General features: G+C 36.0%; 1 protein-coding gene across 1 annotated transcript in view; it reads left to right on the top strand.

The window, feature by feature from the left end:
• LOC5564252 (ubiquinone biosynthesis monooxygenase COQ6, mitochondrial) overlaps positions 1-12,009 on the top strand; it is a 92,756-nt gene extending 80,747 nt beyond the window's left edge. Inside the window, exons 4-7 of the mRNA XM_021839017.1 lie at positions 10,563-10,844; positions 10,910-11,103; positions 11,160-11,442; positions 11,587-12,009. Coding sequence (XP_021694709.1) covers positions 10,563-10,844; positions 10,910-11,103; positions 11,160-11,442; positions 11,587-11,616 — 789 coding nt within the window. The 3' untranslated portion in view covers positions 11,617-12,009. The remainder of the gene's footprint in view (positions 1-10,562; positions 10,845-10,909; positions 11,104-11,159; positions 11,443-11,586) is intronic.
• The last annotated feature ends 400 nt before the right edge of the window (positions 12,010-12,409 follow it).

Below are 12,409 nucleotides of genomic sequence, written 5' to 3'. Positions count from 1 at the left end.
TCTTCGGAAATTAATAGAAATTTCCCGGAAAAATTTCAAGAATTTTGTCGTTAAATTTTTTGGAAGTTTCTCGGAAAATCATTCTTACTTCTTTATGAAATTCCTCCTAATTTCGCCGGGAAATTCCACTGAATTTGATTGGGAAATTTATCAAAATTACCTCGGAAAATCTGTTTCAATTTCCTCAGCAATTTTTCCAAATTCCATTGAAAAATTTCCTCAGGACATCCAATAAAACTCTCAAGTATCCACTAAAGAATATTCCGTAACTTCATAGTTCAGAATGTTCTCAAAAAATTCTCTTGTTTTTTTTTTGATTTTTTTTTTGTGGAATCTTGTCGGAATTTCCTGGAAATTCATTAAAGTTTACATAAGGAATGGAAAATTTTCAGTATTTTCTTTGGAAAATCATGGTTTGTTTTTCTTTAAACTTTCCATGGGATTCTCCAGAATATTTTCAATAAATTTTGTACAATTTCCTCGGAAAACTTCGTGGATTTTCTTCAGGAAATCCTTCAGAATTTCTGCTGTAAACTTTCCGGATTTTTTACGAAAGAATTTTCTCCGGATTTCCACGGCAAATTTTTTAGAACTTCCTTGGGAAATTTATTCGTATTTTCTTTAAAAATCCTCAGGCATTTCCTTAGGAAATTCCACTGATTTTCATTTAAAGTTATCTGGCATTTCTTCGGGAGATTTTTCTAAATTCTTCGGCAAAATCTATAGAATTTTCCAAAATTTGCCTCACAATTTTTTTTTAATTTACTTGGAAAATTATACAGAATTACATAGTTTCATCGGTAAATTCCTTGGGAAATTCTTAAAAATTTCTGTGACACTCTTTCAGAACTTTTCAGGGAAATTTTCTGCAATTTCATCTGAAAATTCTTGCTTCCCCTTAGATGTTCTCCGGATTTTGGATGTACTTAATAACAAATTGTTAAGAATCACCTCGAGCATTGTTTGGAATTGTCTTCTTCTTTTTTCTGGCATTACGTCCCCATTGGGACAGAGCCTGCTTCTCAGCTTAGTGTTCTTATGAGCACTTCCACAGTTATTAACTGAGAGCTTACTGTGCCAATGACCATTTTTGCATTCGTGTATCGTGTGGCAGGTACGAAGATACTCTATGCCCTGGGAAGTCGAGAAAATTTCCAACCCGAAAAGATCCTCGACCGGTGGGATTCGAACTCACGACCCTCAGCTTGGTCTTGCTGAATAGCTGCGCGTTTACCGCTACGGCTATCTGGGCCCCACAAAGAGGAATATTAAAATTATTATTAATTCCGAAAAAAGTGCTGAAATAGATTGCAGCAGGAAACCTGAAAAGGTTTCCATGATGAATACTAAAAAAGATTCCTTGAAGAACCCTGAAATAGATTACTGAAAGAATCCTGAAAAAGATATTAGAAAGATTTTTTTATAGGATTCAAGAAGGAATCCAAAAACGGTTCCGCAAGGAATCCTGGAAAAAAAAAAATCAACAAGCCTTCATGGATAAGCTTGGAAAGTTATCTGGAGGGAATCCTTGAAAGGAATATCTGCAGGAATCCCGTTGAAGTCCTCCCTCAGAGCTTCCCCGACAAGTTCACCCACATATACAGGGGAAATGGTCCATAAACTCTGGTAAAAAATCTCCAGATTTTTTACAAAATCTTTGAATTCCGGAATGCTTTGCAAAACTTCTTTGGGTAACTACACATAGCAAAACTTTTACTAGAAATCCTACGAAACTTTCTTGAAAATTTCAACAACATTTTTTAGAAAAAAAAAATAGAACTTTTATGGAATTTCAACGAGAAATTTTCTGATATTTCCTCGAGGAGTTCTCTGGTTTTTCAATGCGAAATTCTCTGGAATTCTTCTTGGATATTTACCAGAGTTTCCTCGAAAAATTGTTCAGTTGTTCGCGGGATTTTTTTTTGTGACAGTCACTAGAATTGACTTGGAAAATTCACCAGAATTTTCCCGAAAAACTGTGGAATTTACACAGAAAATGTTGTGAATTTTCCACGAAAATTTCTTTGGAATTTTCACGTTAAATTCTCTGGTACATATTTCCAAGAAGAATTCTAGAAATTTCCACGCAGAACTATCTGGAATTTCCACGGAAAGTTCTTTGGAAATTATATTGAAATCCCACGTAATTTTCTGGTAAATTACAGCAGTTTTTTTTTTAATTTTCAGGAATTTCAACGAGAAATTCTCTGAAATTTCCACGAGATATTTCTTGCAAATTCTCATGAGGTTTCTTTGGAAAATTCTACAAAATTGTTTCGGGAAATTGTTCACAACTTCCTTGCGCAATTTTTCATAATTTTCTCGGAAAAGTCACCAGAATTTCAGCGCGCGATTTTTCATAATTTTCTCGGGAAAGTCATCTGAATTTCCTTGAAAAATTCACCAGAACTTTCCCGGAAGATTCTGTAGAATTTTTACGAAAATTTCTCTGGAATTTCCACGGGAAAATTGTACGAAATTTTTACGTTAAATTATCTGGTACATAATTTTCTGGAATTTCCACTGAAAGTTGCTTGGAATTTATACAGGAAGAAATCCCACGGTATTTTCTTGGAAATTCAACCGAATATTTAGAAAAAAAAAAATCCATGGGAAAATCTTTGAAATTTCAACGAGAAATTCTCTAATGTTTCCTCAAGGAATTTTTCTTGGAAATTTTTCACAGCTTCCAAAAAAAAATCCCCAGGCTTGTTCAGAATTTCCTCGCGTAATTTACCATAACTTTCCCGAAAAATCACAAGAATTCCCTTGTGAAATTTGCCATGATTTTCCCGGAAAGTTCTATGGAATTTTAAGGAAAATTCTGTGAAATTTCCACGAATTTTTTTTTCCAGAATATCCACGGAAAATATCCGAAATTTCCACGTTAAATTCTCTGGTATATATTTTCAAGGAAAATTTCGGGAATTTCCCCGGATAATTTACAGGAATTCACGTGGAAATTCTTTGGAACTCATACAAAAAGAAATCCCATGAAATTTTCCTAGAAATTTCAACAGATTTTTTTAGAATAAAGAAATATAGAATTGTCATGGTAACTCTCTGGAATTTCAACGACAAATTCTCTGATGTTTCCTCGAGATGATATCTTGTATTTTATTGCGAAATTTTCTGTAATTTTTCTTGAAAGTTTTCCATAGTTTCCTCGGGAAAATCACAAGAATTTCATTCACCTGAATTTTCCCGGAAAATTATGTGAAACATCCAAAAAAAATTTTCTGGAATTTCCTTGGAAAATTATTCGGAATTTCGACGTTCGATTCTCTGGAATTTCCAAGAAAGTTCTTTTGAATTCATACAGATAAAAATCCCACGGAATGTTCTTGGAAATTTCATCACAATCTCTGGAATTTCAACGTGAATTTCTCTGACATTTCCTCGAGAAGTTCTCTGGCATTTTATTGGGAAATTCTCTGAATTTTTTCTTGGAAATTTTCCAGAGTTTCCTAGGGAAATTCTTCAGAGTTTCCTCGGAAAATTGTTCAGAATTTCATCACGCAATTTCCCATAATTTTCTCGAAAAATCACCCGGAAAATTATATGGAAAATGCTGTGAAATTTCCACGTGATTGCGGAAAACGGAAAAGTATCTAAAATTTGTACGTTAAATTCTATGGTACATATTTCCATGAAAAATTCCCGGGAACAATAGTTTGGAATTTCCACGGAAAGTTCTTTGTAATCAGTATAAAAATAAATCACACGAAATTTTCTTGGAAAATATTTCAAGTGGAATGTTTAAAGAAATTATCATAAATATAAATAAAAATTTCGCCTAAAAAGTGTATTTCCGCGGAATATATATAGAAGTTCTGGTTAATTTTCATTGTAGAGTTATTAAGAATTTGCAATAGACATTCTAAGAAATCTCCAGCGGAAATTCAGGATGAGCTTGAAAAAAAAGCGGAAATAAAGAAAACTAAACTTTGATATTCTGGAGAGTTTTCTGGGAAAAGAAGTTCTCAATTCTCAAAGTAATTACGGGGTATTTTTTGGCAAAATCAGGAGAATTTAATGAGAAATTACGAAAAATTTCGCATTGAAGTTATTGATATTTCTTCATGCAATTCCACGAAATTCGTCACTTCCTTAAAAAAAAAAATGTCATAGGAAATTTCATGGAGATTTTTAGTCTCAAATAGACCGGAAATTTCTTTGGAAATTTCAAGAAAGTCTCTCGGAAAATTTTCAAGAATTTTGTCGTTAAGCTCTTTGGAAGTTCCTCAGAAAATTCTTCGAACTTCTTTGGGAAATTCCTCCTGATTTCGCCGGGAAATTTCACTGAATTTCGTTGAGAAGTTTATCAAAATTTCCTCTGAAAATTCCTTTAAACTTCCTTGGTAATATATCCAAATTTTTAATTTTAATTTTCTACAAAAAAAAACTGAATTTCTTTGTGGAACTAATTAGAAATGACATTAAAAAATTTCCTTAGGACATTCACAAAACTGTCCGGTATTCTTTAGAAAAAATTTCGTAATTTTGTGGTGAAACTCTCAAAAATTGTCTCTGGAAATAGTTAAAAATTCTCTCGGGAAATAGTTCAAAATGTTCGAAAAATTCTCTCGATATTTTTTGGGATTGTTTTTTATAGAATCATGGCGGAATTTACTGGAAATTCATTAAAATTTACATGAGAAAAGGAAAATTTTCTGAATTTTCTTTGGAAAATTGTATGAAAACAGATTTTCCATGGGATTCTCCAGAATATCTATCTATATAAATAAAAATGGAGTGGTGTTTGTATGTCACAAAATGGCTTGAGAACGGGACAACCGATTTACATAATTCTTCCACGGTTGTTTCGGGTTCCGACGTGTGACGTGTGACGAAAAAGTTTGGGAAAGTTTTCGGAAAATTTGGTTAAACGGGAGAGTACTAATATGTCATTTTGTATGAGAGGTTCCATTGACATTTTCCAACAGCCTACTTGATGGCAAGACAAAGTTTGCCGGGACCACTAGTTTTCAATAAATTTTGTACAATTTCCTCGGAAAACTTCGTGTATTATCTTTAGGAAATCCTTCAGAATTTCTGCTGTAAACTCTCCGGTTTTTTTTACGAAAGGATTTTCTCCGGATCTCCAAGGAAAATTCTTTAGAACTTCCTTGAGCAATTTCTTCGTATTTTCTTTAAAAAATCTCAGGCATTTTAAACTTAATTTTTAAGAAACATTTCCTCTAGAAGTTTTCTAGTATTTAATTGCAAAATTCTCTGAAATTTTTCTTGGAAATTTCTCATAGTTTTCTCGGGAAATTATTAAGTATATGCTCGCGCTATAGCCTACTCGGGAAAGTCACCCGAATTTTCCTGTAAAATTTGGTGGAATTTCCGCAGAAAATTCTCTGTAGTTTTCGTGGAAAATTTTCTGAAGTGCTCGTGAAAACATCTCTGAAATTTTCACGAAAACTTCTCTGAAATTTCCACGTTAAACCACGAAAACCTTATTTTAAATTTCTACGCTAAGTTCTCTAGTACATAGTGCCATATTATCGGTAATTTTCACGGAAAGTTCTGCGGAATTTAAACGGAAAGTTTTTGATATTCCCACGGAAAACTCATTTGAAACTCCTCGGAAAATTTCTATGGAATTTCCACGAAAAATTAACTGTAATTCTCGGAAATTTCCACCGAAATTTCCACGGAAAGTTCTTTGGATTTTATACAGATAGGAAACTTTATTTTTTTCAATTTCAGGACAATCTTTTACTAAAAAAAATGAATAAATAAATAAATGGAATTTCCATGGAAAAATCTCTGGAATTTCAACGAAAAATTCTCTTGACATTTCCTCGATAAGTTCTCTGGCATTTAATTGGAAAATTCTCGGGATTTTTTCTTGCAAACTCTTCAGAGTTTCATCGGAAAATTTTCCAGAGTTTCCTCGGATAATTTTTCAGAATTTCCTCGCGTAATTTTACATAATTTTCTCGGAAAAGTCACCAAAATCTAAAATTTATGCATCAAATTCTTTGGTACATATTTCCATGGAAAATTCTCGGTAATTTCCACGGAGAATTGTTTGGAATTTCCACGCAAAGTTATTTGGAATTAATATAGAAAAAAATCCCACGAAATTTGCTTGGATAATATTTCCAGTGGAATGTTTAAGAAATTATCATGAATATCTCATAAAAATTTCTTCTAGAAAGTGTAGAAATTTTCGCAGAATACGTCTGGAAGCTTACAAATAAATTTGTTTAAATTTACAGGGAACATTTAAAAAAAATTGAAAAACTTTTAGTTGGATTAAACATTTTAGGATAAACTTAAAAAAAAAAAGTTCTGGTCATTCACCTGCGGAATTGAAGAAAACTAATATTGGCTATTCTGGAGAGTCTTCCAGAAAAATTCTTGGCATCTTCTTAAAGTAATTACGGGGTTTTTTTTGGGCGTAATCCGAATAATTTTATAGGAAATTTTGAACAATTTCGCATTAAAATTATTGATACTTCTTCGTAAAATTCCACGAAACACTCTGAGAAAATTGAACACCGCTTCCTTGAAAAATCTTCTTAGGAAATTGTCCAATTCATAGGAGAATGCAAAAGAAACTTCCTGGTAAATTCATGGAGATTTTTATTCTTAAAATAATTTCAATTTCTTCGGAAATTTATAGAAATTTCCCGGAAAAATTTCAAGAATTTTGTCGTTAATTTTTTTGGAAGTTTATCGGAAAATCATTCTTACTTCTTTATGAAATTTCTCCTAATTTCGCCGGGAAATTCCACTGAATTTGATTTCGGAAATTTATCAAAATTTCCATGGAAAATCTGTTTCAATTTCCTCAGCAATTTTTCCAAATTCCATTGAAAAATTTCCTCATGACTAACTTCATAGTGAAACTCTCGAAAATTTTCTCAGGAAATAGTTAAAAACTCTCTCAGAAAATAGTTCAGAATGTTCTCGAAAAATTCTCTTGTTTTTTTTTTGGGATTTTTTTTCGTGGAATCTTGTCGGAATTTCCTGGAAATTCATTAAAATTTACATAAGGATTGGAAAATTTTCAGTATTTTCTTTGGAAAATTATGGTTTGTTTTTCTTTAAACTTTCCATGGGATTCTCCAGAATATTTTCAATAAATTTTGTATAATTTCCTCGGAAAACTTCGTAGTTTTTTTTCAGGAAATCCTTCAGAATTTCTGCTGTAAATTCTCCGGATTTTTTACGAAACAATTTTCTCCGGATTTCCACGGAAATTTTTTTAGAACTTCCTTGGGAAATTTATTCGTATTTTCTTTAAAAAACCTCAGGCATTTCCTTATGAAATTCCACTGATTTTCATTTAAAGTTATCTGGCATTTCTTCGGGAGATTTTTCTAAATTCTTCGGAAAAATCTATAGAATTTTCCAAAATTTGCCTCACAATTTTTTTTTTATTTACTTGGAAAATTATACAGACATTTCATCGGTAAATTCTCCTGAGCTTCCTTGGGAAATTCCCCAGTTTCTTCGGGCAACTGTTAAAAAAAATTTTGCGCGGTGTTACAGAATTTCCTCGGGAAATCCACCAGAGTTTTCACGGAAAAATCATAACTTTTCCCCCGGAAAATTCTTCAGGATTTGCTTGGAATTTCTTTAAAAAGTTTTTTTTTTAGAATATTCCAGGAAAATTCGCCGTATTTTTCTCAGGGAAATTTCTCAAAAAATGAATGAAAACACATAATTGACTAAAAAAAATTCATGAGAAGTTATCCAGAAATTCCGTAGAGCTTGTCCAGATGTCCAGAATTTTCACTGGAAATTATATGTACAAAATTTCCGTGGATAATTATCAAGAATTTGTCCGGGATATTCTCGGCAAATCCTTAAAAATTTCTGTGACACTCTTCCAGAACTTTTCAGGGAAATTTTCTGCAATTTCATCTGAAAATTCTTGATTCCCCTTAGATGTTCTCCGGATTTTTGATGTTCTTAATAACAAATTGTTAAGAATCACCTCGAGCATTGTTTGGAATTGTCATTGTTTAGAAATTTCTCATGATACAGTCCAACTTTTTCATGAAAGATACTTCCAGAATTTCCACGAAAATCATTTTTTTAATCTTCGGACTGTCCACGTTGATGTACTTTGTATGCTAGCATTTTGCAACAAATCTATCAATTCACACTAAATCAAAGTGTAATCCTGAAGAATCTTCTTAAGAACAGTTTTTGTTGAGAGTATAGCCCTAAATAATGTGGTGAAATCGACAAATGACAAATAGTGAGCATTAAACTTTTCCCGGGCAGACGGAAAAATCAAAATCACATATCGAGACGATTACGATCGCATATCTCAATTTGATACTGAAAAGATGTTCGATAATTTTATAAATCTTAGCGCTATAGCTCAACATCTAAACACACGTAAACGAGATCAAAATTAGTTCTTTGACATTCAACACATTCAACTGCAAAATGGCGGACTGAACAGTGTGACGTCAGAACAACCTCTAGAAGCAAAATTAGTTTCAAAAAACGAAGAAAATGATGCTCTTATTTCCTTGATCTTCTATCTGATAGGCATAGCCGAATGGTTTGCATCTCTGTGTTATATATCTGAAGGTCGAGGGTTCGATCCTGGTTGCCGACTTTTTGATTATTTTTATTCTTCGCCAACTGTCAGATCATATTTTTATATTGATTTGTTGTTAAATCAATAAACTTGCCAGATATTGTTTTGTTCTTATAATATCTTAACACGATATTGATCGATACTTCTCCATATTAATTTTTGACATTATTTTTGATCTTTTATCTCTTATCTCCAACAAACCAATAGCTGATTATGATCGTCAATAATTACCTTAGAACAACAAATTATGATCTTGGTCAGCTTTTTCCAGGATCCTGACAACTAAGAAAGATGACGTCTTCGGGAAAATTATTCAGTAGGTCGAGGGCTATCATCGTTCGACCTAGTTGATTCAGAATTTTGGCTCTCATGGCTCAAATGCAGATAGCATCCGGGCTCCTGAACAACTTTGCCGAATACGCCATTTTTCTAAGTGATCAGGCTTCTGAAATATCTGCTAAACAAGAGCTTCATGCTCATCAACGCAGCCTGGTGGCAAAATTCCGTATCTGAAAAACCACCGCATGTCAGCCCTTGAGTCACTGAACAACTTTGCCGAAGACATCGACATTCTGATTCATTAAGATCTAGAGATATCATATGTTACAAACGTTACATTCATCTTTCAAGGTTCATAGTGAAAAAAAAGCGTCCCTACTGGTCAAGTTCTCAACTAAGAGGATAATCCTCAACTATTGAAGGTAGATTGTACTGAGTACTGAAACTTCACCGAAGACAGTACTGTGTTATATCTAAACGCATACGATATATTCAACAACACCCCCAAAATGACGATATCCCATAAGCGTAGAACATATTTGCATCCTCATTAGCGCCATCTAGTGGTTGAAATCCTATCTGATAAGGCTACCAGAAGGACTGTGAAAAAATGGAGCAGCTGCATCGTTTACAAGAAACGCAAAAGTTCTACGAGAAGCTTGACACATTCCGAAAAAGCTGTGTGGCGCTAGCATCTTGACGGCCGGACGTGAGGTGATTGAATGGTGGAAGCAGCACTACGACAAACACCTGAATGGCACGGAAATCACAGACGCATAGGGTCAAGACAGCGGAGGAAGTGGCTACGTCAGTACGGCGGATGAAGGAAACCAACCTGTTCCTACATTGAGAGAAGTTAAGGATGCCATCAACAGATAAGAATGGTTCGTCTTCTTTCTGGCGTTACGTCCCAACTGGGACAAAGCCTGCTTCTCAGATTAGTGTTCTTATGAGCACTTCCACAGTTATTAACTGAGAGCTTTCTTTGTCGATTGACCATTTTTGCATGTGTATATCGTGTGGCAGGTACGATGATACTTTGTGCCCTGGGAATCGAGAAAATTTCCTTTACGAAAAGATCCTCGACCAGTGGTATTCGAACCCTCAGCATGGTCATGCTGAATAGCTGCGCGTTTATCGCTACGGCTATCTGGGCCCCTCTTTAAACTAAGAATGGTATTGAAACTGAATTCATCAAAATGGGCCCGGAGAGGTTGGCCGCCTGTATGCACCAGCTGATTGTCAGAATCTGGGAAATAGAACAGCTTTCGGAGGAGTGGAAGCAAGGGGTCGTATGCCCCATCTTCAAAAAGATCGACAAACTGGAATGTGAAAACTATCGTGCGATCATTATCCTGAATACCGCTTTGGCGACGTGCATGAAAACGGTGTGTGACGGCATTTCTTTTGAAAATTTTCTGTTATTTTTTCCGAATTTCTTTGGAATTTATGTGTTGAAATTTAGTTCTATCGTTTAGTTCTCCGCCATTACCTCGGAAAATTCTTCACATCACCATTGAAGTTTCTTCAAATTTCCGCTATATTTGGTTGTATTCATGATCTAACAAAGATTAATCTATAGAAATGCATTGTTAGGTTCGAATCGTTTTAAAAGCTTGTGAAACGCTCTAAACTAGTTCTGTTGTTGTCAAGAATGTGCTAATGATTACAATTGTGCTTCGTTTCCACTCCTTACCTCTTACAGGTCGGTGCCGATGGATACAATTCCCTGGTCCGGCGAACGATGGGAGTGGACAACTTCACACTGGCCTACGACCAGATGGGAGTGGTGGCAACCCTGAAGCTAGGCGGCGCAGCTGCCAACAACGTCACGGCCTGGCAACGATTCCTTCCGACGGGACCAGTAGCCTTGTTGCCTCTTAATGACGAAATGAGTTCTTTGGTCTGGTCCACTAGCATTTCGGAAGCAAAGCGATTGCTACATCTGGATGATCACTCGTTCGTGGCAGCACTCAATGAAGCTTTGGTGAGTTTAAACACCTGGTAAAAATGTGCTTAGGGACAAGAATTCATTCAATGATCTGTTTTCAGACCAAATCCTATCCAAGGAACAACGTCATCGAAGAAGTTCTAAAGAATGTAAATTCGTTCATCACTTCCACCACGGGCCAACGCTTGGAACAGCCACCACTGGTGGAAGCCGTGGTTGAAAAGTCTCGCGCCGCATTCCCCCTCGGATTGGGTCACACCAGCACCTACGTTGGACACGGCGTTTGCTTGATCGGGTAAGTTCAAACTTTCTTCGTTTGATTTCCAAGTTCTGAATCACCTTCTTCTGCAGTGACGCCGCCCATCGCGTACATCCCCTCGCCGGGCAAGGCGTCAACCTCGGCTTCGGAGACGTCCAGTGTCTGACGGATGTCCTGGCGGACGCCAACTACAGTGGCCTCGGCCTCAACAACCTCGCACAACTAGTCAAATACGAACAGGAACGTCTCCGGCACAACGTTCCCGTAATTCTGACGACCCACGGTCTTCAGCGACTGTACACGACCGATTTCCCGCCGATTGTGGGCCTTCGAAGCATCGGACTGACCATCACCAATTCGCTTCCCCCGGTGAAGGTAAGTGAGATGCACTTTTCCGCGCGAATTGATCCCATATTTCATCAGCGCCCAGAGTTTTATATTAAATATATGGGTGATAAATCATCGCATACGTTTTTACATGAGTTTCGGTTTCCTTCTGCTTCCTCTCTTCCCGTGTAGAAATTCTTGATGAATTATGCCATGTCTTAAATCCCGTCTCGGCACTCGTGCAACAGAGTTCACCACCTCCTCCATCACCGCAATCATTGTCGTCGTCTTCACCGCAGCACAGAATACATACAAGTGGGTAGTTAATTAGTAACGGAGACATCGCGAAGTGTCACCGAGGATCGATGGGAAGTGGTAAGTATGGTTTTTCTTTTTGGTGCTCTACGGAAGTGCTTGTATTCTTAAAAAAAAGAAGAGGTCTTGAAGGAATCACTTAAATTATAGTATTAAGATGCGTTCAATTGTTTGTATGAAACATGCCAAAGCGCGGGATCACAGAAAAGTTTCCTTTTGGAAAATGTTAAACGATTGTCTTGAACCAGTACCCAGTGAATGATAGTCTTATTGAAGTATATTTGTATCTTTAATGCTAAATTTTGTTCTTCTTTTAATGGAAAATCTGAGAACATGCCGGTAAAGATTTAATTCTGGGTTGGTTGATCGATGCTATAGCGAAGATCATGAAACGGAAAATATTGTAACACGACCAGGACACCCCCCCCCCCCCCCCCCCCCCCCTCAGCGTTATGAAATTTGTGAATGGGTCCTACCTTGATGGCTGGAGTGTAGCATCACGCCATTGTCAGGCTATTATAGAGCTCCAGAGCTACAACTTCGTCAGTCTTGGACAGTTGTCCAGAAAGTTTAGATCCTTTTTCACTGCGTATAGCCAGCGTTGTTGCCTTCCACAAGTCGCTGAACTTCTTCTGGTACCCTGCTGATATTTCTTCCTACATTCGCACTATGTGACCAGTCCATTCAACTGAAGTCTGCC

This window comes from Aedes aegypti, chromosome 1 (assembly GCF_002204515.2).
Source record: "Aedes aegypti strain LVP_AGWG chromosome 1, AaegL5.0 Primary Assembly, whole genome shotgun sequence".
In the NCBI taxonomy this organism is placed as follows: Eukaryota; Metazoa; Arthropoda; class Insecta; order Diptera; family Culicidae; genus Aedes; species Aedes aegypti.
The sequence above is the reverse complement of the archived record's forward strand: the minus strand, read 5'-3'. Positions and strand labels throughout refer to the sequence as shown.